This window comes from Mustelus asterias, chromosome X (assembly GCF_964213995.1).
Source record: "Mustelus asterias chromosome X, sMusAst1.hap1.1, whole genome shotgun sequence".
Lineage (NCBI taxonomy): Eukaryota > Metazoa > Chordata > Chondrichthyes > Carcharhiniformes > Triakidae > Mustelus > Mustelus asterias.
In genome coordinates, this window is record NC_135834.1 from 1061680 (window position 1) to 1089490 (window position 27811).

The 27811-nt window shown below is 45.5% G+C and overlaps 1 protein-coding gene and 1 non-coding gene across 4 annotated transcripts; both read left to right on the forward strand.

Annotated features, from left to right (window-relative positions):
* Positions 1-27733, forward strand: LOC144481966 (carboxy-terminal domain RNA polymerase II polypeptide A small phosphatase 2-like). Of its 3 annotated transcripts, XM_078201172.1 has the most exons (8): positions 1-186; positions 8479-8627; positions 12500-12538; positions 20879-20980; positions 21575-21631; positions 24180-24272; positions 24743-24928; positions 27178-27732. In XM_078201172.1, exons 1-8 carry the CDS (start codon positions 114-116, stop codon positions 27301-27303), a joined length of 825 nt encoding a protein of 274 aa, XP_078057298.1. In that variant the 5' UTR covers positions 1-113; the 3' UTR covers positions 27304-27732. The 3 variants fall into 3 exon arrangements, with proteins under 3 accessions (XP_078057298.1, XP_078057297.1, XP_078057299.1); XM_078201171.1 differs by lacking the exon at positions 20879-20980 and having other exon boundaries at positions 27178-27733; XM_078201173.1 differs by lacking the exon at positions 24180-24272 and having other exon boundaries at positions 27178-27731.
* On the forward strand, positions 23331-23529 carry LOC144482041 (U2 spliceosomal RNA). Its single transcript, XR_013495845.1, has one exon. It is a non-coding gene; the product is annotated as a U2 spliceosomal RNA (small nuclear RNA).
* Positions 27734-27811: the final 78 nt, after the last annotated feature.

The window sequence follows — 27811 nt, forward strand, 5'->3', positions numbered from 1 at the left end:
CCCTGTTGTGGGGTTTAGGGAGGCGGTTGGAGAAACAGTAATTGCAATTTGTTATGATTGACAATATTTAGGGTTACACCGTGCAACAAAAACAATCTTGGTGGTTTTATTGGATGGAAGGGGCATTTATCATAACACAAGTAGCTCGCAAAGAGCAGCAGCTCTCGCCGCTGCAATGGAATCCAGGTAAGAAGGAATTCCAGAGCAAACTTTGGACCTTGTTCCCCCTTACCTTATTAAAAAGAGATTATCCTTTCGTGCTCTCCTGTTAGAAACCCCTATTAACTGAAGTGGAGAGCAGATTGACAGTAAAATCAAGTGGATTCTCACTTGAGAACTGGGATGAGATGTTATAATATTCATAAAACATGGCTTGCAACATCAACATTCGGTTCAGATGTTTGGTTTCCCTTTTTAAATATTTATGGGGAAACTATAACTTCTGGTAACGTTTTTGCTACACTGATTTGCACATTTCCCTCCGACTAATGTTTCGGGATTGTTAAAATGAAAATAGTTTATTATGTAAACTTCGCTTCTGAATAACTGTCAATGTTTCATTCAACTTTAAACGTATGTCATTTCCAGTTTTTGCTTGGTGCGGTTTTAGTTTTCAAATTTGTTGTTTTTCCTGTTTGTCACGTTTTTCAGCTGAAAATGTAATTTCAGGCGCGTTGTCTCTTTTAATGTAACGGTCTCTGGAAGCAAATACATAACGCAGAATTTTTAAACAACTGAATTTATTTCTCATGCTGGTGCAAGCAATGTTATGCAGACTGAAGGTTGAGGCTCTTTTAAAGGAAATGAAGGATCACGAGCCTTTCGGATGTTCCAGGCCTGCAAGAAGTTTATATTAAACCTAGAGATGAAATAGGGACATGGGAATTATTTGAGGGTGGGGGAGGAGGTGAGAACTGGCTTTTAATGTTTACTACTTGCGTATCCATTATAAAATACTCATAATTTAGTGTAATGGAACATTCCCTTCCACACTTACTGGGTCTAACAGAAATTTCCCAGGGCCTTAGAAAGCCCCAGAGACAGTGAAAATTAGAATGAACAATAACCTGCTCACTGACGCTCAGTTTGAGCCAGGGTCACTCAGCAGCCTTGGTTCAAACATGGACAAATAAAGCTGAATTCCAGAGGTGAGATGAAAGTGACTGCCCTTCAAGGCAGCATTTGACCCAGTGTGGCATTAAGGAGCCCTACAAATCTGGGGTCAATCAGAATCAAGGGGTAAACTCTGCTAGTTGGAGCCAAAAGGAAGATGCTTGTGGTTGTTGGCGGTCAATCATTCTCAGCTCCAGGATATCACTACAGGAGTTCCTCAGGGTAGTGTCCTAGGCCCAACCATCAGCTGCTTCAACAATGACCTTCCTTCCATTATAAGGTCAAGATGTTAAGTACCATTTGCAATTCCTCACATGCTGAATTAGTCCACCTCTAAATGAAGTAAAACCCGGACAGTATCCAGGGTTGGGTTACATTTGCACCACACAAGTACCAGGCAATATCCATCTCCAACAAGAGAGCATATAACCATCACCCTCTGACATTCAATGGCATTACCATCGCTGAATCCTCCAGTATTAACATCCTGGGGGTTACCAGAAACTGAACTGGTCTAGCCGTATAAATATTGTGGCTACAAGAGCAGGTCAGAGGCTAGGAATTCTGCAATGAGTAACTTTTCCCCAGCCTGTCTACCATCTACAAGTCAAGAGTGTAATGGAATACTCTCCACTTAGAGTGCAGCTCCAAAAATGCTCAAGAAGCTCGACACCATTGTTAGAGTACCAGATCACAAACTCCAAAGTATATTATGAATCCAGACCAGACGCCCAACAATTTTCTATTTTGGCATTAATGTGAGGATGTTTCAATCCTGGCACGATTCTACTGACAAACTGGGAAGCTTTTATTGAGACAAACTTTATTTAACAACACATCTTAACTATGACAAATGAATTAGTTTAACCTTTAACAACTGCACAATATTTAAACATGATCCAAATTGGATGTTGTGTTTAAAATCTACACCTCAAGAACAATCAAAGGACATTTAACCATATATTCTTTAATCTTTTTTTATTTGGACACTTAACTCCCCTTATTTCTGATACCCATATGTGTGGGCCCTAATTGCGCAAAGGCCAAATGCTTGACATTGTATTTTAATAATTTTCCTTGGGTTCGGTGGTTAATAAAAATTTGCTTCCTTTGACTCAAGAAAACCTTGTTTGGCTCCTTATTGCTCACAGCTTAAATTGTTAATTGGAAAAGGCATATTCTCGGGGGGGGGGGGGGGGGGGGGTGTGTGTGTGTGTGTGTGTGTGTGTGCGCGCACGCGCAGAAGGAAGACTTCAACCTTTGTTTTGACCAACTGAGGAGGTTGAATAGAGGAAAGCCAGTTCACCCCTTCTTACCTGGTCATTTTTTTCTTATTCATTTATGGGATGTGGGCGTCACTGGCTAGACCAGCATTTATTGCCTATTCCTAGTTGCCCTTGAGTGCTGTTCTCAAAGACAAAGAACAATACAGCACAGAAACAGGCCCTTCGGCCCTCCAAGCCTGCGCCACTCCCTGGTCCAAACTAGACCATTATTTTGTATCCCTCCATTCCCACTCCGTTCATGTGGCTATCTAGATAAGTCTTAAACGTTCCCAGTGTGCCCGCCTCCACCACCTTGCCTGGCAGCGCATTCCAGGCCCCCACCACCCTCTGTGTAAAATATGTCCTTCTGATATCTGTGTTAAACCTTCCCCCCCCCCCCCCCCCTTCACCTTGAACCTATGACCCCTCGTGACCGTCAGCACCGACCTGGGAAAAAGCTTCCCACCGTTCGCCCTATCTATGCCTTTCATAATTTTATACACCTCTATTAGGTCTCTCCTCATCCTCCGTATTTTCAGTGAGAACAACCCCAGTTTACCCAATCTCTCCTCATAACTGAGCCCCTCCATACCAGGCAACATCCTGGTAAACCTTCTCTGCACTCTCTCTAAAGCCTCCACGTCCTTCTGGTAGTGTGGCAACCAGAACTGGACGCAGTATTCCAAATGCAGCCGAACCAACGTTCTATACATCTGCAACATCAGACCCCAACTTTTATACTCTATGCCCTGTCCTATAAAGGCCAGCATGCCATATGCCACCTTCACCACCTGTGACGTCACCTTCAAGGATCTATGGACTTGCACACCCAGGTCCCTCTGCGTATCTATACCCTTTATGGTTCTGCCATTTATCGTATAGCTCCCCCCTACATTAGCTCTACCAAAATGCATCACTTTGCACTTATCTGGATTGAACTCCATCTGCCATTTCTTTGCCCAAATTTCCAGCCTATCTATATCCATCTGTAGCCTCTGACAATGTTCCTCACTATCTGCAAGTCCAGCCAATTTTGTGTCGTCTGCAAACTTACTGATCACCCCAGTTACACCTTCTTCCAGATCGTTTATATAAATCACAAACAGCAGCGGTCCAAATACAGAGCCCTGCGGAACACCACTAGTCACAGGCCTCCTGGCATGTGCTCCTACACTCTCTCTTTGAACAAGGGTGGGTTTCAAGCTTAGAGTGGGGAATATGTTGAGCCATGAAGCTATGGATTGTGGTTGAATACAATGCTGCTGATGGCCCACGGTGCCTCGTGGATGCCTGGTTATGAGCTGGTAGATCTGTTTGAAATCTATCCCAATTAGCACAATGGTAGTGTCACGCAACAGTTATTCAATCGGAGCAGGTATCACAAGTTAGCCTGAATCTGTTCTTGTTAACATTTGCGCACTTCAGCAAGGATTATTAAATAGCAAGTCAGTCCTCAGAGTGGTAGTTTACTTCTCCACCTCCTCTTTCCTTTCCCACTGTTTTTGTGGAATGTTGCATAGTTTTATTGCCGTGTACAGTTTATGGCCCCAGCTGCAGAGGGTAGTTGTGCAAGTTTTCCTACAGATGGCCCACGGTCCTACTTTTTACACAGAGGGTGGTGGGGGCCTGGAATGCGCTGCCAAGTAGGGTGGTGGAGGCAGGCACGCTGACATCGTTTAAGACTTACCTGGATAGTCACATGAGCAGCCTGGGAATGGAGGGATACAAACGATTGGTCTAGTTAGACCAAGGAGCGGCACAGGCTTGGAGGGCCGAAGGGCCTGTTTCCTGTGCTGTACTGTTCTTTGTTCTTTGTTGTTTGTCTCCATTGGTCAACCTTCCAAACTCCCTGTACTTCTCCCAACTCTGGCCTATTGTGCATCCCAAATTTTCATCATGCACCACTGACTGCCATCTAGATCACCAACTCTGCAATTGCCTTAGTTTTAGATGTCCCTTAAACCAGCCTGTTTGACCAAGATTGTCCTAATATCTTTGGTTTCAAGTACTCGAGATTTGTCTGATAACACTGCTCTGGATTGCCTTAGGATGTTTTATTACGTAAAAGGCGATGATATAAATGCAAACTGTTTGTTGTTGCTATCAACCTGGAGACTGTGCCAGGGTCGGTGATGTCACGTGATTCTGCACAGCTGAGTCTCGGGTGACGTTTCCAGTTGTCTTGGGTTTTACAATTTATTTCGGAAAATCCAAGTTTAATCCGAACGGAAGGTCTCTGGTTTGGCGAGAATTTTGCATCTCCGTGTAGCATGTGGGCTCCTAGTCGATTAAGTGTGGTCAGAAGAAGAGGGCCACATCGAAGGGGGGGGAATCGTGAGAGAGGGTTTTTTTCTGTCAGAAAACGTCAACTGTTTTACATGGCCGAAGCCAGATAAGATTAAAAGGCGAGGCAGTCGGTTTTATTCCGTGCTGCTTTAAACGAGGCCCGGCTCAGGCACTGTGCCGCCATCGCCTCGCGATCCAACCTCCCGGTGAGCGCGTGCACCTGTTGTCCGATGGCGGGACCCTCGCGCGCTTGCGTGAGGTAACGGGCGACGCTGTGTGTGCATCTGTCGTGCAGTCAGTCGACGCCTCCTGAGCGGGAAAGAAAATGAGCGGGGCATTGCTGAGGCAATTCTTATACCCATGGGGCCGGGTTTGTGGCTGGAGGCTGGGTGCACCATTATCACCCACAATTGGGTGGCACAGTGGTTAGCACTGTTGCCTCAAAGCGCCAGGGCCCTGGATTCAATTCCAATCTTGGGTCACTGCACAGACTCCACACAGACATTCTCCCCGTGTCTGCTTGGGTTTCTTCCCACAGTCCAAAGATGTGCAGCTTGGGTGGAGTAGCTAAATTGCCGGGAGGGGGGATTAGTAGGGTAAATATGTGGGGTTATGGGATTGTTGGTGGTGCATGTTCAATGGGCCAAATGGCCGCCTCCTGCGCTGTAGGAATTCTACGATTCTAATTTCTGACTTTTTACAAATGCAGCCTTTTTGCCCTTGGCAACTGTAATCCTTGGATGATATTGCGTGTGGAAATTTAGTTTGAAGTGCTAATAAAAGGATAGATTGAGTGGGTGCTTTTTTTTTGAGTTCCACAAATGGCACCAGAGCTTGATGCCTGATCTGTGGCGAGTTCTCTGATTGCAGCTAAGGCAGACAAAGGAATGCAACCATTACTTCTATCCCACTCAACGGTGCTGACTGTGATGTTAGTGTATCTTAAGAGATGTGTTTTTTTTTAAAAATCATGTTCTCTGCAGTTGTAAGCAGACCTGTTCAGTTTTCTTTTGTGTTACCGGGCCATCTTCTAGAAGTCCTTTTATTGCTACTTCAATGGCTTAAATGGGGTTTTGTTTATTTTTACTATGGGCCTCAGGTATTTTCTGCGATTGTTTTATGACCCTGCATTGTTAGGAGGAAGACTGGTTGGCAGGTCATGTGTTTTGGACAGTTTTTTTCCTTCCTAGTGAATTTAAGGTTTCATTTTCTATTTGGCTGCAATTTTAGTTTTTAGAAGGGACATCAAGCTGAAAAGAAGTGTTTCTCCCTCTTTTAGGGCAAAACAAATAAGAAGTGTTTCTCTCTCTCTCTGGTTTTGGAAATTCTGCTGTTAGCTGGAAGCAAGTTTCCTGGCCTTCCTGAAGTGGAAAATCTGCTGTTGGTGGCTGGCTTGCCTAGAGTCTCTCTCTCCCTGGTGTTTTGGGAAGCTGTTCTGACTCCAAGCCTGTCTGTCTGTCCCTCAAGAACTGCAGCATTCAACCAAAGGGTTAAGTTCCACTATCACGTGAGCATTAGTCTTTGCTGTGTTAAACCTGCGGAAACGGCTTTGCTTATGGGATGTTGGTTTATATTCATTAAGGTTTATACAATATCATGGGGATTTTTTTGTTTATAACTGGTATAAGTTTTATTGCTAATTTTCTTTCTATAACATGTAAACTTTATTTGAATAAAGCTCCCTAGTGGGTCATTTGAATCATACCTGAAGTGAAATATCTCATGCTCACCCTAGTCAAATTCTAACTGCAAAACCTATGATCCAGGCGGATTTCATAAAACACTTTGGAGTTTCTGATCTGAATTATTATAATCATGACTGTGGTGAAAGAGAAAACAAGTTAACTTTTGATGAGTCCCCAGTTGCTCCTGGTGAGGATATCGTCTGGCTTCAGTTTGATATTTGCTATAGTGGAATATCTAATTGACATTCTGCCTGGCTGGTGTTTGAAACAGTCACTTTAATGCGGTGTCAGAGGACTAATGCAACCTACACTGAAGGGGTGATCTGCCTTCAACAGATGAGGGGAGAAAACTGAGGATTTTAAGTGCATTCATACCCTTGTAGTTGGGTGGGATTTGTATGAGAGCCTTTAGTATCAAATTTACTAACTGCTTCAAAGAACACAGAAGATTACAGCACAGGAACAGGCCCTTCAGCCCTCCAAGCCTGCACCAACCATGCTGCCCAACTGAACTAAAACCCCCTACCCTTCCGGGGACCATATCTGTCTACTTCCATCCTATTCATGTATTTGTCAAGACGCCCCTTTAAAACATGGTAGTTCACTGTGATGTGTGTGCTATGTATCTGGAATCTGCACAAACTACTTTGATAAGAAATGTGTATCTGGGATCGGCACTTACAGAAACTGCGGAGCAAAACAATCACTCAGCAAACTTCTGTATTATACCTTATTTGATTGTTTTAAATAATTTGCTTCAAAAACAGTACTGTCCTCTTTTTAGTTCATAAGTGAAATTGGATTGGTGTTGATAATTGGCAGGCACGTTGGGATGCCCTGATGAAAGGTGCTTCTAGAAATGCTAGTTTTTTTTTTTTTGCTATAGTTTATCTTTCCCACATCTGAGAGATCAATGATCATTTTGGTATGTTGGAGAAGATGCTGTGAAATAAATTGCTTGACACCAGTGTCTCATCTAACCCTCCTTGGTTAGTTACAGAGCACAGCTCCCTCTACACTGTCCGCATCAAACACTCCCAGGACAGGTACAGCACGGGGTTAGATACAGAGTAAAGCTCCCTCTACACTGTCCCCATCAAACACCCCCAGGACAGGTACAGCACGGGGTTAGATACAAAGTAAAGCTCCCTCTACACTGTCCCCCATCAAACACCCCCAGGACAGGTACAGCACGGGGTTAGATACAGAGTAAAGCTCCCTCTACACTATCTCTTCCCCCCCCCCCCCCCCCCCTCCCCAGCACAAGTACAGCATGGGATTAGATAAGTGAGGGAAGTTCCCATTGATTAAATGTATAAAATAAAGGTTATTGGTATTCCGATGCAGAACAAATGCACTCTCCTGTTGTCCATTCTGATATTCTTTCTAGATTCACAAGTGAAAAATGGGTCAGATTCCAGAGGGACCTCTCCTAGAAAATAAGCTTGAATGCTATCCACAGATCCCCCCCCCCAAAAAAAAACATTTAGTTGCAGTCTCAACAAAAATAGTCAGAGAAGTGCAACTTTACTGGAGATTAATAGCTGGGTTTGATGGCAGTGTCTTTCCAAGGAATCTCTGGACTGCTTTGGGTGTATTTACATGGTGAGGAATGCATCAGTGTACAAAAGCTGTGTTTAATGTATGTGGGACTGTTATTGGAAGCAGCTGCAATTCAGTCTGGTTGCAGTTCCGTGTTAACAGCCTTGGGATTTATTCCTGAGCCTGCAGCACTCCCAGGTGGAGCCTGGTATAATAGCAATTTCTTACCAAGACTTTCGCAGCTGATTTAATTTAAGTGGCACAGCAAGATGCAAATGCTATAAAACCATGAGTATTTGTCTATTTAAATACAAGATGGAAGAAAGTAGAAATAACATGGATTTACTATGGGATGTGTGTACTCCCTGGAGTTACTGTATCTTAATGTAGCAAGCTATTACAAAATACTTACGACCACGCAGTCAGTGGTGGTGAATTATTGGAGCAGCTGATCAAAGGAGGGGTCAAATGTGTGGTTTTCGGGAGACCTTTGAGGACCTGGTTGGTCGTTGATTTGACAGTGGGAGATTTGAAAGCTTTTATTTTTCGTTTCAATCTTCCTAAATGAGTTGTTTGGTTGTGTGCAGGTTCTGCTCGCAACCTGTCGTCAACGAAGTCTCGTGGCAGGAGTATCTTCAGCCTGCTCTTCTGCTGCTTTCCCATCCAGAAAATCGGCCAATTTCCAGAAGGTTCCAAGCACACTATCCTACCAAAAGAAAGTGGTACTGTATCCATGGCAAGTACACCCTGCTCCTTCTGGTCTGTCCCTGTCATTCTTTCTCGGTGCTAGTTGTGGCTCAGTGGGTAGCATTCTTGAGTCACGAGAGCACAGAAGTTAAGGCTGACACCTCAGCCTTTCAGATGAGATGTTAAACTGTCTGCTGTCTTGGGTGAACATATCCTACTGCACTATTTTGATGAAGAGTAGGGAAGATATCCCTGGTGTCCTGGCCAATATTTATCCCCTAATCGACGTCACAAACAGATTTGATTTAATATTGTCACATGTATTAGTATACTGTGCAAAGTATTGTTTCTTGCATGATATACACTCAGTGCAAAACATGCATAGGGAAGGAAAAGAGAGAGAGTGCAGAATGTAGTGTTACAGTCATAGCTAGGGTGAAGAGAAATATCAACTTCGTGCGAGGTAAGTCCATTCAAATGGACATTGGCGACTTAATAGAGGTTTATAAGATGATGAGGGGGATAGAGTGGACGTTCAGAGACTATTTCCTCGGGTGGATGTAGCTGTTACTCGGGGGCATAACTATAAGGTTCATGGTGGGAGATATAGGAGGGATGTCCGAGGTAGGTTCGTTACTCCGAGAGTGGTTGGGGTGTGGAATGGACTGCCTGCTGTGATAGTGGAGTCGGACACTTTAGGAACTTTCAAGCGGTTATTGGATAGGCACATGGAGCACACCAGAATGATAGGGAGTGGGATAGCTTGATCTTGGTTTCAGATAAAGCTCGGCACAACATTGAGGGCCGAAGGGCCTGTTCTGTGCTGTACTGTTCTATGTTCTTTTAAATGTCTGATGGCAGCAGGGAAGAAGCTGTTCTTGAGTTGGTTGGTATGTGCCCTCAGACTTTTGTATCTTTTTCCCAACGGAAGAAGGTGGAAGAGAATGTCCGGGGTGCATAGGGTCCTTAATTATGCTGGCTGCTTTTCCAAGGCAGCGGGAAGTGTAGACAGTATCAGTGGATGGGAGGCTGGTTTGTGTGATGGACTGGGCTTCATTCACGACCTTTGTAGTTTCTTGCAGTCTTGGATAGAGCAGGAGCCATACCAAGCTGTGATACAACCAGAAAGAATGCTTTCTATGGTGCATCTGTAGAAGTTGGTGAGAGTTGTAGTGGCTGTGCCAAATTTCCTTAGTCTTCTGAGAAAGTAGAGGCATTGGTGGGCTTTCTTAACTATAGTGTCAGCATGGGGGGACAGGACAGGTTGTTGGTGATCTGGACACCTAAAAACCTGAAGCTCTCGACCATTTCTACTTCGTCCCCGTTGATATAGACAGGGGCATGTCCTCCACTACGCTTCCTGAAGTTGATGAATATCTCCCTTCATTTTGTTGACAATGAGGGAGAGATTATTGTTGTTGCAACAGTTCACCAGATTCTCTATCTCTTTCCTGTACTCTGTCTCGTCATTGTTTGCGATCCGACCCACAATGGTGATGTCATCAGCAAACTTGAAAATCAAGTTGGAGGGAAACTTTGGCCAAACAGTCAAAGGAGTATAAGAAGTATAGTAGGGGGCTGAGGACACAGCCTTGTGGAGCACTGGTGTTGAGGATGATCGTGGAGGAGATGTTGTTGCTTATCATTACTGCGGTGTGTGGATTAGGAAGTCGAGGAGCTGAGCCCCAGGCCACAAGGTTTGGAGATCAGTCTTGTAGGAATGATGGTGTTGAAGGCTGAGCTGTAATCTATGAATAGGAGTCTGACATAGGTGTCTTTGTTATCTAGGTGTATGACAGCATTTGTGGATGTTTGTTGTATGCAAGTTGGCTGCCATGTTTCCTGCATTACGACAGTGACTATATTTTAAAAAAGAACTTCATTGGCTGGAAAGTGCCTTGTGACATTTGGTGATTATGAAAAACACTAGACAAATGCAAGTCTTTATTCTTTCCATTCCTGAAGGTGCTGACTTTGGCTTTTGTTAACACTGGTACCTCACCAAAGTGGTAAACTACTTTTCCATGGGAGGGAAAGGAGATGTTAAACCTGAGCCTGATCCTATGCCTCCCCTGCAGAGATTGGCTGACTCTGCATAAATTGGGAGCTTTCCAGATCTATAAAAGCTTACAGCATGAAAGGAGGCCATTCATCCTATCAAGTCTGTCCCAGCTCTTTGCCCAAGCAATCCAGCATCTTAATAAGTGAATTAACCCAGAAGATTCCACCGGTTTTGAACAAACAAAATAAATGTAACTATGCAAGTTCAGAAAGATTCTTATTTACAATATCTAAAACATTCAGGGTAAGTATGAGGAAAATGAATTAACAGGCAAACTCTGGTCGAACACACTTCACTACACACAATAGATGATGAATGCGACCAAAACCAAAGGAGCGGCACAGTAGCACAGTGGTTAGCACTGCTGCCTCACAGTGCCGGGGACCCAGGTTCAATTCTCTGCTTGGGTCACTGTCTGTGTGGAGTTTGCACATTCTCCCCGTGTCTGCGTGGGTTTCCTCCGGGTGCTCCGGTTTCCTTCCACAGTCCGAAGATGTGCAGGTTAGGTGGATTGGCCATGCTAAATTGCCCCTTAGTGTCAGGGGGACTGGCTAGGGTAAATGCATGGGGTTATGGGGATAGGGCCTGGGTGGGATTGTGGTCGTTGCAGACTCGATGGGCCGAATGGCCTCCTTCTGCACTGTAGGATTCTATGAAAACAGATTCCGTGGATTTCTCAACAATCCACCCAGATGCTTATCCTGTGAGCTCACCTATCTCACTGAAACTTCTTCTTTCTCAAGAGGGTTTCCAATCTTCACGTTTGAAGATCTCACAATTCCCCACCTCGCAGGGTTTCAATCTTGCCTTCTGAGATTCATTTCCACTGGATCTGAGTGTACTGAAGCTTCACCTTCCAAGCACTACTTCAGATCCTTGGCCATACCAAGAAGAGCACCACTGCTTCAAAGGGATACCTTTGTCCCAAGAGATTTACCACACTTGAGTCACCAATCTTCAGCTGCCTCTTCGGACATTCGGGGCCTCTTGTGCCCACTTCACTCAGTCTGCTCCTTGCAACACTTTCTTTTAATTTGGAGCCTATTTTACTGAAATTAACTTAACAGGACCCATTTCTGCCCCCCTCCCTTACCTGGAAGTTCCTTTTGGGACCACTCACTGTCCATGGGACGCTTATTCCACAGATGGCATTCTGTACCAGGTCATTGGACTGGGATTTTCACTGTTCTTTCTCTCATGTGCAGGTCCTAAGCCTGAAGAACAAAAAAATAACCGAAATGCATATGTGTAACTGATTCCCAGCTGGCACACACGTGAAAAGTCTGGGGATTGGAATCCCTGACCTTCAAACTCCCTGATAAATATAAGTTTCTTGACACATACACTTTAACCCTCAAGTAGAAGCACTTTTTTTCCTGACCACACTCTAAATATAAATAACATTGTTGATCTCTCACCATTGTCCCCTATGCTTCCTTTCAAACACCTTTGTCATTTTAAAAGCCTCCCCTCTTGGCCTTCTCTGCTCCAGGGGAGACAGTCCACGTCTGGCCAGGACACTGGGGAGAATTCCCTCACTCTTTTTGAATAATGTTGTTAGATCTTTTACCTTTTCTTTAAAAAGAAAGACGGAGCCTCATGTTAACATCTCATCTCTCTGACAATTCAGCACTCTCAATACCTCAGTGTTGGCCTAGGTTTTGTGTTCAAGTCTTTGGAATGAGGCTTGAACTTATAACTTTCTGACTCTGATTAAAGTGATGCCCACTGAGCCATAGCAGCATGGTAATGCCATGAGTTCCTGAATAGTGTCTATACTTCAAATTAGACAACTGTCATTTTACTGTATTGTCTTTTACATTTGAAAATTACTAATCTTTTTTTCTTTCCCCAAGCAGTCCAACTTGCCACAAGTTCTCCAGTGCCAATATTCCTGGGTATGTGTCTTGCTGCTACAATAAAAGGAAGCTTTCTGCTATCTGTTATCTTCACTGATGTGATGCAGAGTACCCCCTTAATTCTGAATGTTGAAATATAGGAGGTTTGAATTCTCCCATATTGTGTACATCCATCTTTTGAAGAATTGAGAAACTTTTAGTGCTGGACTGTGAATGAGCATGCCCAATCAATGTTGCGTTGTGGGTAGCCTGATACCAGGGATTTGTTTCCAGTGAGATTTTTTTGGGCGTTTAAGTCATCTGCCCACTCTACGTAAAGACAAATCTGAGGTCATGTTCTATTCGCCTTCGAGCTTCCAAAAACCCAAATCCAGCTCAAATTTTTTTTTTTCTTTTGGGAGTCCACCTTGGTTTGCATAGATGGATGCTTGTTATACTTTTCTGTTTCATATGTGAAGTGAGGGATGGGAAAAGACCTGCTGGTCCATCCAGATTTTCCCATATGTGGTGATGCCCGATGCAGATACAGACACTGCTCACCCCACCATAATATATGTAATCTCCAGGAAGAGACAAAAAAGTAGTTTAAGAACCCAAAGCAATTAGCTGGAGCAAATCTGGAAAATTGCTCTGTGACCCACCCTTTAGGTGACTGTTTAGGAGATTGCCTCATTCTGTCCTTGTGTTACTGAGGTACAGGGTTCTCGACACCATAAGCCCTCGCGTACCTTGGCCAGATGGCCATTTTTTCAAGGTAAGCCTGGACTATGGAAGGCACTAAAATCAAGCCTGATCCTTTATTTATCCAATAACTGCACGCCATCTATAGTCATTGGGAGTGGGAACGTCAACTGTCTCCTGTGTTTTTTAACCCTCTTTTTAAATCTGATCTAGCTGAGGCCAGTGAATTCTGTACATCTGAGACTGACCCTAGGACCTGTATGGCTCAGGGCAGTGATCCTGCCAACTGATTCATTAGGGTAGCTGAGGAGTGAAATATTGTATTATTCGCAAGATCTAGGGCTTGAGGGGAATGTTTTTTCAGTATAAATAACTCATTAGGATACCTGTTTTTACATCACATCCTGCCAGAACTGTGTTATGATCTCAAAGGTGTGGTGAACCATCGTTGGTTCCCACCAGGTAGTGCTGAGCCAGGGTCTGGCCAGTACTATGAGTCTGTATATATGTTACTGTTGGGGGTTAGGGTTGGGCTGTTCTACATGTTACTGTTGGGGTTAGGGTTGGGCTGTTCTACCTGTAATATAGTTATTATGGTACATCCCAGTCAGGCTCTGCCTCCTGGGAGAGGTATAAAGGTCACTGCTCTGTCTGGGATCGTGTATTATATATGGTAGCTCTATTGTAGTAGTCAATAAAAGCCTTTATTTCCTCGAGCATCTCTAGCCTCGTGAGTTATATCGCGCATCAATTTTATTGACTACTAATTGAACTCTCGTCGTTGAAAAAAAAAGAAAACGATACAGAGAGCATGGAGCAAATGCTTAAACCCGAACGGCTTACGCTGGACCCACGTGCAGCGGGCGCCTCCAACACCTTCGACCACTGGTTGAAATGTTTTCAGGACTACCTCGAAGCCTCCGCAGCGGTCACCACAGACGACGACAGACTCCGGGTCCTCCACGCGAGGGTAAGCGACGCTGTATATTTAGCGATCCGTGCGGCCACCGACTACAAAGGGGCCCTTGAGCTTCTTAAGAAGCGCTACATTAAACCGCCAAACGAGATGCATGCTCGATATCTCTTAGCCACTCGACGACGGCAGCCCGGCGAAACGACGGAACAGTATGCGTGCGAGCTCCTACAGCTAGCCAGGGGCTGTAACTGCAAAGCAGTGTCGGCAGACCAGAACATGAACGACTTCGCTCGAGATGCGTTTGTAGCGGGAATCGGATCGTCTTATATCCGACTTCGGCTGTTGGAGCAAGGTAATCTCGATCTCACTAAGTCTATAGAGCTAGCGGATACGCTAGAAACGGCCTCCAAAAGCCTGGCGATGTATCCCGACGACCACGTGGAGACAGCGTGGCAGGGGCAGTCACAGACCCCACTTCATCCAGCGGGTCCGAAAAGCGGCGTGATTGCGTTCCCACCCTCGGGCCTGACGACGGCAGCAGCTCCAGGCGGCCCGCGGTGTTACTTCTGTGGGGGAGTGAAACACACTCGGCAGCGATGTCCCGCTAAAGCGGTGTTGTGCTCCGCCTGCGGCAAGAAGGGGCATTATTCGAAGGTATGTCGATCCAAACTTACATCCAGGAACAGCAGTGCGGCGTGTGACTCCCCAGAGCCGGTTTCCTCGTCATCAGCATCGTCAAGGGTTTCTTCCACGTGTGAGGCCAGGACGTCGCCATTCCAGACGACGGAGTCGCAAGAGACGCGTGACCACCAGGGGTCGCTGATTTTGGCGCCATCGCCCACGTGCGACCTATGGGAGCAGCCATTTTGGTCGGCACCGACCGCGAATGACCAGCAGGGGTCGCCATCATCCATCTCAGCTGCCTGCAGTGGCGCTCACGAACCAACGGTGGCGTCGATCATCCTGGACCAGGCAAAGCCTCACAGACTCGACAAGTCCATGATGGACATACAGGTAAACAAATGCACGATTTATTGTCTGTTTGACAGCGGGAGCACGGAGAGTTTTATTCACCCAGACGCCGTGAAGCGGTGTGGCCTCCAGATCCAGCCTGTCAAGCAGACAATTTCGATGGCGTCAAGGTCCCGGTCTGTCACCGTGCTAGGGAGTTGCGTGGTAAATCTAACGGTGCAGGGCACGGTTTACGAGAGCTTCAAGCTCCTGGTGTTACCGCACCTTTGCGCGCCAATACTCCTCAGACTAAATTTCATGGTCCACTTGAAGAGTGTAACCCTACAGTACGGTGGACCACTCCCTCCGCTTTCAGTGGGAGAACAGCAGCCTCCAAATTGCCCAACGCGCTCCACCTGTGGCCTCTCGACGCTTAAGATTACCACACCCTCCTTATTCCAGAATCTCGTGCCAGGCTGCAAGCCCGTCGCGACTAAGAGTAGGCGTTACAGCGCTGAGGATCGGATCTTCATTCGATCTGAGGTTCAGTGGCTCCTCAAGGAAGGGATCATACAACCTAGCGCTAGTCCTTGGAGAGCGCAGGTCGTGGTGGTCAAGAGTGGGAACCAACCCCGGATGGTCATAGACTATAGTCAGACCATTAACAGATACACGCAGCTGGATGCGTATCCCCTCCCGCGCATTTCTGACATGGTCAACCAGATTGCGCAGTACCGGGTGTTCTCCACCATCGACCTAAAGTCTGCCTACCACCAGCTCCCCATTTGCCCAGAGGACCGACAATACACGGCTTTTGAGGCGGATGGTCGCTTGTACCATTTTCTAAGGGTTCCTTTTGGTGTCACCAATGGGGTCTCGGTCTTCCAGCATACTATGGACCGAATGGTGGACCATAACGGACTGCGGGCTACCTTCCCGTACCTGGATAATGTCACCATCTGCGGCCATGACCAGCAGGACCATGATACCAACCTTCTTAGATTCCTACGCACTGCATCTCGCCTGAATCTGACCTACAACAGGGAGAAGTGTGTATTTCGCACGCGCCGCCTAGCTATCCTCGGATACGTGGTGGAAAACGGGGTCATTGGCCCTGATCCAGACCGTATGCGTCCCCTCCTCGAACTTCCCCTGCCCATTAGCGTAAAAGCACTGAGAAGATGCTTAGGCTTCTTCTCTTACTATGCACAGTGGGTTCCCAATTACACGGACAAAGCCCGTCCGCTCATCAAGTCTACCTCTTTTCCCCTAGCACCAGAGGCTCGTTTGGCCTTTGAAAAACTAAAAGCCGACATCGCGAAAGCCACGATGCACGCTATCGATGAGTCCATCCCCTTCCAGGTGGAGAGCGATGCATCTGATTTCGCCCTGGCCGCCACACTTAACCAGGCGGGCAGGCCCATCGCCTCTTTTTCTCGCACCCTCCAAGGCCCTGAAATTCGACATTCAGCGGTGGAAAAGGAGGCCCAGGCCATTGTGGAGGCCGTCCGGCATTGGCGCCATTACTTGGCGGGAAAACGGTTCTCCCTGCTCACGGACCAGCGGTCCGTGGAGTTCATGTTCAATAACACGTTACGGGGCAAGATCAAGAACGATAAGATCTTGAGGTGGAGAATCGAACTCTCCACCTATAATTACGACATCATGTATCGTCCAGGGAAACTCAACGAGCCCTCGGATGCCCTGTCGCGTGGAACATGCGCCAGTATGCAGGAGAATCGATTGCAGGCTCTCCACAATGACCTCTGCCATCCAGGGGTCACTCGGCTCTACCACTTCATAAAAGCCCGGAATCTACCCTACTCGGTGGAGGATGTCAGGTCCATAACTAGAAGCTGCCGGGTATGCGCGGAATGCAAACCGCACTTTTACCGACCTGACAGGGCACAACTCGTTAAGGCCACTCGTCCCTTCGAAAGACTGAGTGTGGATTTTAAGGGCCCCCTTCCCTCGACAGATCGGAATGTGTACTTCCTCAATGTGGTTGATGAGTACTCACGATTCCCTTTTGTCATTCCCTGTTCTGATACGACCGCTGCCACGGTTATCAAGGCATTTCGTGATCTTTTCACCCTGTTCGGTTACCCCTGTTACATCCACAGCGATAGGGGCTCGTCGTTCATGAGCGATGACTTGAAGCAATACCTGCTCTCATACGGGATTGCCTCTAGTAGAACCACGAGCTACAACCCTAGGGGTAACGGACAGGTGGAACGTGAGAATGCTACAGTCTGGAAGGCTGTCTTACTGGCGTTGAAGTCAAAAGGCCTTCCAGTCTCCCGTTGGCAAGAGGTGCTCCCTGATGCGCTCCACTCCATACGCTCACTCCTGTGTACGGCAACCAACGCTACTCCCCATGAGGGACTGTTTTCATTCCCTCGGAAGTCTTCCTCTGGGACCTCATTACCGTCTTGGTTGACGTACTCAGGACCTGTCCTCCTGCGGCGACATGTTAGGACCCGCAAGTCCGACCCTTTGGTTGAACAGGTCCATCTCCTCCACGCCAACCCTCAGTATGCCTATGTGGCATACCCTGACGGGCGAGAGGACACTGTCTCGATTCGAGACCTGGCGCCAGCAGGAGGCTTGGAAACCCCTGTCGCTCCCATACCTCCTGTTAGAGACCCCCCCAACTATTGTTTCCCCTCCTGACACGGCGCGGGCAGCATCGGGACCATCACTTAACCCTTTTACTCCCGTGTACAGCTTGCCTGAGTCCAGGAGATGGTCGCCACTTCAAGGCGTGTCCGAGTTCAGCGGATTGTCACCACCTCGGGGTCAACCGGCCCGTGAGACATTGGAGGAGCCGTTGGACACAGCCTTGGGGAGAACGCCACCGCGAGTGCCTACACTGGTGTCATCGCCGGTGTTGAGGAGGTCACAATGACGGTGCGGTCCCCCTGACCGTCTGAACTTATAGACTGATGACCAATTGTTCTGGTTTTTTTGTACCCCGCCGGCCTTTGTCTTCAAAGGAGGGGTGAATGTGGTGAACCATCGTTGGTTCCCACCAGGTAGTACTGAGCCAGGGTCTGGCCAGTACTATGAGTCTGTATATATGTTACTGTTGGGGTTAGGGTTGGGCTGTTCTACATGTTACTGTTGGGGTTAGGGTCGGGCTGTTCTACCTGTATTATAGTTATTATGGTACATCCCAGTCGGGCTCCGCCTCCTGGGAGAGGTATAAAGGTCACTGCTCTGTCTGGGACCCTTCAGTCTGGGATCGTGTATTATATATGGTAGCTCTATTGTAGTAGTCAATAAAAGCCTTTATTTCCTCGAGCATCTCTAGCCTCGTGAGTTATATCGCGCATCAAAAGGATACCATTAACTTTTAAGAACTGGGAGCTTGAATTTCTTTTTAACAGAAAGAATTACCCCGCAAGGTTTCGCATTTTAAATAAAACCTTTTACTATACAACTAAACAAAGCAGGTACTACTAACTTAACACTATATTTCATAAACCCTTATTCTTTAAGCCTGAAAATCTCAACGGGATGCTCCCAGTTCTATTTTTTTTCAACCCAAAAGTTCCCCTATATGTCACACAATCCAAGGGTTCCTTCTCTTCTCTTCTGGGACTAAACCAAGGTATGCCATAGGGCTTCGAAATTCATTTTGATCCTCCTCCGTTTCCCAGCCTGACACTTGAGAGTGCTGTGTCTCATGGTCACCCTCACCCTTGCCCTCTTGTTTACCCCGTCACTTGAGGCTACCATTGCTGATCTCTTCTAGCTTTACCAGGCAGATCTGACTCTTTCAATTACTCGTGAATTTAGACTTTGCAAGTGGAGCCCTTGCTCGGATTACAATGTCTGCTATGTGAACCCAAATCAGAAACACCCCTAGGTCCCAATGGCCTCTATGCTCCTTCTGGCTGTCAGAAGATATATAGCTGTCTCCTTGCAGTCTTCCAAGATGACTAAGGTTTTGCGAAAACACACAGAGAAACCCAAAATAAAAGAGTAGCTCCTGGCAGCTTATCCCCATGGCAACATGGCACACCTGGGCTGTCCTTAGATTTCAGCAAATTAACTTCAATTCCAAAACTTGTCATTTGATATGAAAAGTATATGGATATTTTGAGACCTTTCTTTGTTTACCTGTTGCTTTCCAATCTTTCTTTGATCTGTGAACTTGTATGAATAATTTAAGCCCCTTATGGAGACCACGTCAGTTGTTTAGTGTTTTCCCATTTCCACCTCTGTCCTTATTAAATAAACAAAGGCCACCCTTTGAAATGGAGCCATTTTAGGTCTGTTTACCAACCTCTCACATTCCATTTTTTCCCCCTACGTATCTTGCAATTAACACTTCAATCCTCACCCTAAACATTTCATTCCTAAAACCAAACAAATCCTGAAATTAGACATTTTTGTAACAGCTGATTTCAATCGGATGATTCAAATACTGAATTCCGTGTTGATGTAAATATGAGGTACTGTGAAAGATTTGCTGCATGTTCTGTTTATATTTTGCTCTGAACCTGGCTGCTTGCATTGCTGTTTCTTGGGTTTCCACATAGTTTGCCTAAAAGGCATCCTTGAAAGACTACCAGGGTTAAACCAATGAATTATTCTTCATTTCAGTAGTGGAAGACTTTGTTTTTTTAGCAGTTGAGTGCTGAGCACTGGCAGGGCGGAGCACAGTGTGGAGGAAAGGGTTACATGCTAATAACTAACAACCAAATGTTTGTAGACAACACAAAGCTGATTGGAAGGGTGAGCTGCGAGGAGAATGCAGAGATGCTTCAGTGATTTGGACAAGCTGAGAGTGGGCAGATGGAGTATGATGCAGATAAATGTGAGGTTATCTACTTCAACAGCAAAAGCAGGAAGGCAGATTTTTATCTGAATGGCTATAAATTAGGAGAGGAGAATGTGCAACAAGACCTGGATGTCCTTGTACACCAGTTGCTGAAGGCAAGCATGCAGGTGCAGCAAGCGGGAAATAAGGCAAATGGTATGTTGGTCTTCATAGTGAGACGATTGAAGTGCAGGAGCAGGGATATCTTGCTCCAATTATACAGGGCCTTGGTGAGGCCGCACCTGGAATATTGTGTGCGGTTTTGCCCTCATTTATCTGAGGAAGGATGTTTCTTGTTCCAGAGGGAGCGAAGGTTCACCAGACTGATTCCTAGGATGGTGGGAGTAACGTACGAGGAGAGATTGAGTCAGTTAGGATTATATTCACTAGAGTTCAGAAGAATGAGAGGGATCTCATAGAAACGTATAATATTCTAACAGGGTGGATGCTGGAAGGATGTTCCTGATGGGGGGTGTCCAGAACTATGGGTCATAGTCTAAGGATATGGGGTAAATCTTTTTAGGACTGAGATGAGGAGAAATCTCTTCACCCAGAGAGTGGGGAGTTTGGGATTCGCTACCACAGGAAGCAGTTGAGGCCAAAATGTTTTGTGATTTCAAGAAGAAATTAGATATAGCTCTTGGGGTGAAGAGGAAGGTGGGAATCAGGCTGTTGAGTTGGATGATCAGCCATGATCATAAATGGTGGAGCAGGGTCGAATGGCTGAATGGCTTCCTCCTGCTCCTATTTTCTATATTTCCATCTAATTTAAACACGAAGTAGACTGGAAATGTAATGTTTAATTCGTGTCATGTGACCATCCCCATCAGATGTTCCTTATGGGTTCCGCCCAAGTGATAAAGGTGAAAATCTACTCCTGGATTCAAACCCAGTCTCTCTCTCTCTCTCTCTCCCTATCTCACTTGCCCCGCATCTCGTGTAACACTCTCTGCCATTGTCCACTACAGCAGGTTTATTTTAAATCGCGTTGTTTTCTCCTCAGATTCCAGACACTTGGCTTCTGCCTGAGATTGAGACACAGGTCGCAGGGAGGTTTTGTCTCGTCATTGATTTAGATGAAACTTTGGTTCACAGTTCCTTCAAGGTGAGGTTAGAGTTCTGAATCTGAGTCCCACAGGACAGTCTGTGATGGGTTTACGGATCTGCATCAGTGTTCCAAAATTCCAGTTTTCTACAGTCTTCCTTGGGTTAGGCAGAGGAAATTAGTCAGCCAGGCTCCCCCCCCTCCTCCTATACGTAGCCAGTCACTTGCCGCCCCCTCCTATACGTAGCTAGTCACTTGGGTAAAAGGGTGTGGGGTGTGGATGTGGATACCAGTCTGTTTGTGAGCTGTCTGATCAATTAGTGCCATCAGGCTGTGCTCAACTCAATCTGTGCCCAAAGCTTGATCGTGGTTAGGAAAAGAAACCCTGCCTGCTCTGCTTGGCCCAGTCTGTGAAAGTGGTTCCCAAAAATGCTTTGGATAGTTGGCGTCTATCAGCTAACTTCTTGTGGGAGAAGACATTACACATGGGGAAAAGTTCCAGACAAATTCAGGGTTCTGATTTTATTGAACCAAGAATTCCTAAACCTTGTGTTTGTGTCGCGATCTTTTGTTGTAATTTGGAAGGTGCAGGGGATATGTTGGAGTTGCCATGCGCTACTTCTGTTAACCTAACTCTGTCTCTTGCTATTTCAGCCAATCGATAATGCTGACTTCACAGTCCCCCTTCAAATTGAAGGGATGACACAACAGGTGAGAAACTGTTCAATTTATTTTCAAACTAAATCATCTTCAAGAGTCTCCATTCCTGTTAGGAATATGACTTTTGTAATAATGTTGACAATGACTGGAGCCCTGGGTCTGTATTCCAGGGATAAATTCCTGGGCATGGCTTGCTGGCATGAACTGAGCAAGGGGGCCACTCCCTGGAATGGGTAAGTCTGAGGCACACCTGATAATGGGACTTTGGCCTGGTTTATACTCGACCAACTCGATGACAAATCAGTTTTGGCACAGCAGTCTTCTGCTGCACCTGGCAACAGTGCAATCTTCCAGGATTGGTTCAGAAATTGAAGATTAATGTTCTGGACACTGCTGTGAGGAACCCAGGAGATGAGTAATGGCAGTTTTTTAAAAATGTTGGGAGGGGAAGGTTGTTTGACTGGGTGTGCTGGTTCAAAATGGGAGGTCATGTAATGTAAGCCTTTAGGAATACATCCAACCCAAGAGAAGGGGTGTGGATGGAGGCAAGCAGAGGTCAGCTCTGCCGTGGAGCTGTTCCTCCTGTCTCCACATATTTGGTTAATTAAACAAAAACAAAATTTTTTAGTCTGCAGATGTCAGGGCTCTCTTAAAGGGTGTAGTGCCAGTTCCGGGTGCAGACCCTACTGGACATCTCTCTTTTCTATCTTTATTAATATGGTGAGCAATGCACCTTCCTTGCAAAATGTATGCGTATTCCCATCTCCATGTTGGATGCTTGTTTTATACCTGTAAAACAGTCTCTGTCTTCAGCGGAGTGGCTGGAAGTCCTATGGCTTCTCTATCACAGAGTCACTGTAATTTACAGTACCAAAGGAAGCCATTTGGCCCATCATATTTGTGCTGCCCAAGAAAGAGCTATTCTGCCTAATCTTACTTTAAGAAGTTCTAGTCACCTGATGAAGGGGCAGCACTCCAAAAGCTCGTGATTTCAAATAAACCTATTGGACTTTAACCTGGTTGTGAGGCTTCTTACTATGCCCACCACAGCCCAATGCCCGCATCTCCACATAATCTTTCTTTAGTTCTTGTTGTGTAGCTTTGTAGGTTATGGCACCTCCTCTTCCAAGTATTTTTAATAGAAGCTGAAGCATAGAAAATAGAAGCAGAAGTAGGGCATTCGACCCTTTGAGCTTGCTTCGCCATTCATTTTAATCATGGCTGATCATATTCAATTACCTGATCCTGCCCCTCCTCTTACCCCCCCCCCCCCCCCCCCAATATCCCTTGATCCCTTTAGCCCCAAGAGCTAAAATAGAAATTTCCATAGTGCGAATAATATTTTGTATTTACTGATTTTTGGCTTACTTGAAACTTTATTTTTCAGCCAGCAGTGAACTGGATTCTGTCAGGATTAATGTCCAGCTATGACCTGCTTCAAGTAATCCAGGATAGGCTGTTAGTTTAAGTTGGCCTATTCTCGATGACTTGTCTCAGGAGATGGTCTGCTTCACATCTGCAAGGATTGCTGATTGGATCTTCAGCAGTTACCAAATGTTCTGCATATGGGAGGGTGTGAATGGAGGTGCTGGCTGACTGATGCCCTAATCAGAGTTATTGAATATCAATCAGTAGTGGAACTATCTGAATTGGGGTGGGGGGGGCACGGAAGAGAGCTAATCACATTCTTGTATCCAGTGGAAACATGCATGTTGTGCCAGACTCCAAACAAATTGCACAGATCCAAATGATCTCTTCTTGGCCTTTTGGCTGAGATCAAGTGTAGTATCGACATGCTGTGCTTGGTTGAAGTCATTAGGTTACATTTTGGCTTCATTTGAAGCAATTTTTAAAAGCGGCATCTCGGCCTTTTGGCTAAGATGCAAATGAGATCAAGCCTTGGAGGAGGAGCTATTCCTACTCCAATCAGCTTGGATCATGTAGATCAAGCCCAAGACAGGAGGTGAGAGCCCTGTCTTGCCAGCTTGGATCAGGAATGTCTCAACTTGTTGAGACTCTGAATTGGACTTGATTTGATTGAATTGGAATAAAAATACAAAATAAAAATACTCGCCTCCAGTAAAGCAAATTAACTCCACAGTTCTTGGCACACCTCTTTGCCTGAAGAGTAGAGTTACTAAAGGGTCTGTAGGTCGTGACCTTTTCGGTATTCAGCTTTCAACTCTGAATTAACAGACAACTGCAGTATTCGGCCTTTTGGCTAAGATCAAGTGTAGTATGGTCGGCTGCACTTGGTTGAGGTCTTTAGGTTACACTGAAGCTTCATATGTTTCATATGAAGCAATTTTTAAAAGCGGCATCTCAGCCTTTTGGCTAAGATGCAAATGAGCTCAAGTCTTGGAGGAGGAACCTCCCCCTTCTCCAATCAGCTTGGCTCATGTAGATCAGGCCCAGGACAGGGTGGTTTGGTCGCTCGCCCTGTCTTGTCAGCCTGGATCTGAAATGTCTCAACTTGTTGAGACTCTGAATTGGATTTGATTTGATTGAATTGGAAAAGTATTTGAGTGGATTTTGGGGGGAGAATGTGGTTGTGTTGGGTTCCAGTGCTGTTTCTGATTGGCCTTTGTGTTCCTTTTAGGTATATGTGTTCAAGAGGCCTTACGTAGACAAATTCCTTCAAAGAATGGGCGAACTGTTTGAATGTGTGCTATTTACAGCCAGTATAGCAAAGGTACCCTTCACTTCTAGTGGCACTGAGCTGGTTAAGTGAAACAGCTTCAATTTTTTTTTTTTTAAAAGAAAGGGGAAATCGTCCAAAATGGGAAAATGTAATTATTCATCTCATTTCTCGATTTCTCTTGGCATCAAGTGGCTAGTTCCCAGGGGTTCTCTGTAGCTAGTTACTCCCAGATACAGTCCCCACAGTGACCGGATGTAAAATGTACTCTATTCCACATTGAAACTAACATTCTGCCATGGCTATGATGAACAGTGATATCCGATTACCATTCAGCACTTGCCTAACTCTTAAATGGGAGTGGGTAGGATGGCAGAGAGAAACTCCATATATCTGAGAAGTAGGATGTCCCCTCATTACTTCTCAGGTGTATAGTGAAAGATCTGTTGCAGCTAATGTCCACAGTTCTTTTTATGTCTTCCTCCATACCTGTTCCTAATCTAACCACATATTTGGTTCCTCAGTATGCTGACCCTGTGACCGATTTGCTTGACAAATGGGGTGTATTCCGAGCCCGACTCTTCAGAGAATCCTGCGTTTTCCATCAAGGCAGTTATGTTAAAGACCTTAGCCGTCTGGGCCGAGACCTGAACAAGATCATCATTATCGACAATTCACCCGCATCTTATATCTTCCATCCAAATAATGCAGTAAGTACAGGGGCTTTTGGCAGAGTGCCGTTGAAAGAACTTGCATTTATATGGTGCTTTTCATGACCTTGGAATGTCCCAAAACATTTTAAAGCAACCATGTACTTCTGATGTGTAGTCACTGTTGCAACATAGAGGAATGTAGAATCATACAGTGCAGAAGAGGCCCTTCAGCCCGTTGAGTCTGCACTGACACATTAGAAACACTTGAACTCCCATCTGCCAGCACTTGGCCCATAGCCCTGAAGGTTATGACCTGCCAAGTGCTCATCCAGGTACTTATCAAAAGGATGTGAGGCAACCGGCCTCTACCACCCTCCCAGGCAGTGCATTCCAGACTGTCACCACCCTCTGGGTTAACCCCGCCCCTCACCTTGAATCCATGTCTCCTCGTGACTGACCCTTCAACTAAGGGGAATGACTGCTCCTTATCCACTCTGTCCATGTCTCTCATAATCTTGTACACCTCGGTCAGGTCATCCCTCAGTCTTCTCTGCTCCAACAAAAACAATGATGTGGAGTTGCCGGCGTTGGACTGGGGTAAGCACAGTAAGAAGTCTCACAACACCAGGTTAAAGTCCAACAGGTTTATTTGGTAGCAAATACCATAAGCTTTCGGAGCGCTGCCCCTTCATCAGATGGCGTGAAAATCTGTTCTCCAACAGTGCACAGAGACACAGAAATCAAGTTGCAGAATACTAATTAGAATGCAAATCTCTACAGCCAGCCAGGTCTTAAAGGTACAGATTATGTGGGTGGAGGGAACATTAAACACAGGTTAAAGAGATGTGTATTGTCTCCAGACAGAACAGCTAGTAAGATTCTGCAAGATCAGGGGGAAAGCTGTGGGGGTTACTGATGTGACATAAATCCAACATCCTGGTTTAGGCTGTCCTCGTGTGCGGAACTTGGCTATCAGTTTCTGCTCAGCGACTCTGCGCTGTTGTGTGTCGTGAAGGCTGCCTTGGAGAACGCTTACCTGAAGATCCAAGGCTGAATGCCCGTGACTGCTGAAGTGCTCCCCCACAGGAAGAGAACAGTCTTGCCTGGTGATTGTCGAGCGGTGTACCTTTAATGTACCTTTAAGACCTGGCTGGCTGTAGAGATTTGCATTCTAATTAGTATTCTGTAACTTGATTTCTGTGTCTCTGTGCACTGTTGGAGAACAGATTTTCACTCCATCTGACGAAGGGGCAGCGCTCCGAAAGCTTATGGTATTTGCTACCAAATAAACATGTTGGACTTTAACCTGGCGTTGTGAGACTTCTTACCCAACAAAAACAAACCAAGCCTACCCAACCTCTCTTCATAACTTAAATGTTCCATCCCAGTGGTTTGCCACTGCCATAGTATGGCTGACCAGGAAACTCTCCTGGTCTTTCAATGTGCTATTGGGCATAATGGAAGGATTTACAGACTGATAATCAACCTGTTTAGCCTCATTATGAACATGCCTTCCATGGCCATCAAGTCCTGAAGTGGGACTTGAACCTGGTATTTCTGACCTAGAGGTAGGGATGCTACCATTGCGCCACAAGAACTCCTTACCTACAGGTGTGGGGAAAACAATTCCAAATCTGAAGATGGGAGGTGAAAATTAAATAAGCTGAATCTTTTTTTTTTGAAATAAATATCAAATGAGAGGCAATTTAATATGGCTGTATCATAGCCTCGAGCTTGCTCCATCATTCAACTAGATCATCACTAATCTTTTACTTCAAATCTTCTTCACCATGGTAATGATGGTTGCTGGAATACCGTGATTTATAATATTTTGGCTTTATAAGTGCACCAATTCAATTTTTTAACTAGGTCTTATTGATTCAATAAGAACACTGCTTGTAGTGTTGCACCACAGCACCAGGTTCAATTTCCCTGATCTCAGCACTCAGCGTGTTACATTATTCCTTTTGGGGGTATGGAAGGGTTTTCAGGGAAGGAATAGCTCCTGACCGCTATCCAGTAACTCCTGCTTTTCTGTCTGAATGTTGGTTGGAAGTTGGGGTTGAACTCTGCAATGCATACATAGTTGAAAAGCTTGCAACCTGTCGTTTTTTATTTTGAGGCTTCATCAGGGGATGAAGGATATTCATCAGGATGAAATGGCAGAAGCTAACTGTTACTATGAAACTGTTAAGTCAGTTAATTCAGGAATGAAGAGTAAAGTGAGGAAATTTGTGATGTTTGGGCAAGGGGAGAGAGTAGGAAATGCAAGGTGTCATGATTTTATTTTTCTCTATCATTACTAGGTGCCAGTAACTTCCTGGTTTGATGACCTATCCGATACGGAATTACTCCGCCTAATCCCTGCCTTTGAGGGGCTCAGCCAAGCAGAGAATGTCTACACTGGTCTGGGGCGACTGAAGCCAAGCTAGTTTTTCAAAAACAGCAAGTTGTCAGCATTCGGCAACAACACCTCATATCTCCATTCTGATTGTTTCTTCAAGGCATAGAATGTTACGATAATGCGCTTCACGATTTAGATGAAGTGGGAGGGCAAGGAGAAGAAAAGTGAAAAAGTAGAGGAATACTTCCTCACAGAACAGAATGGACTTTCTGGGGATGTACATTTTATGTCTATTCAAGCCTTAATGTTCCTAATTTCTAAGTTTATAGCACTGGAATGTGATTAACTTTTTTGGATTGAATACATTGAAATAAATCTCTTTTACAGATTTATTTGGGCACTCAACTACTCATTTTAAAATCCACATACCACTGTTTTTGTGTCATATATGTATACAAAATGTGTGCCTCCTTTTTAGGCACACAGATGCCCAAATAAACCCAAAGTATGATCGTTTTATATGAACTTGTTTCACTAAATACAAGCTTTTAAATGCCCAGGTGAGAGGAGGAGGAGAGACTCTTGTAAATGAAAAG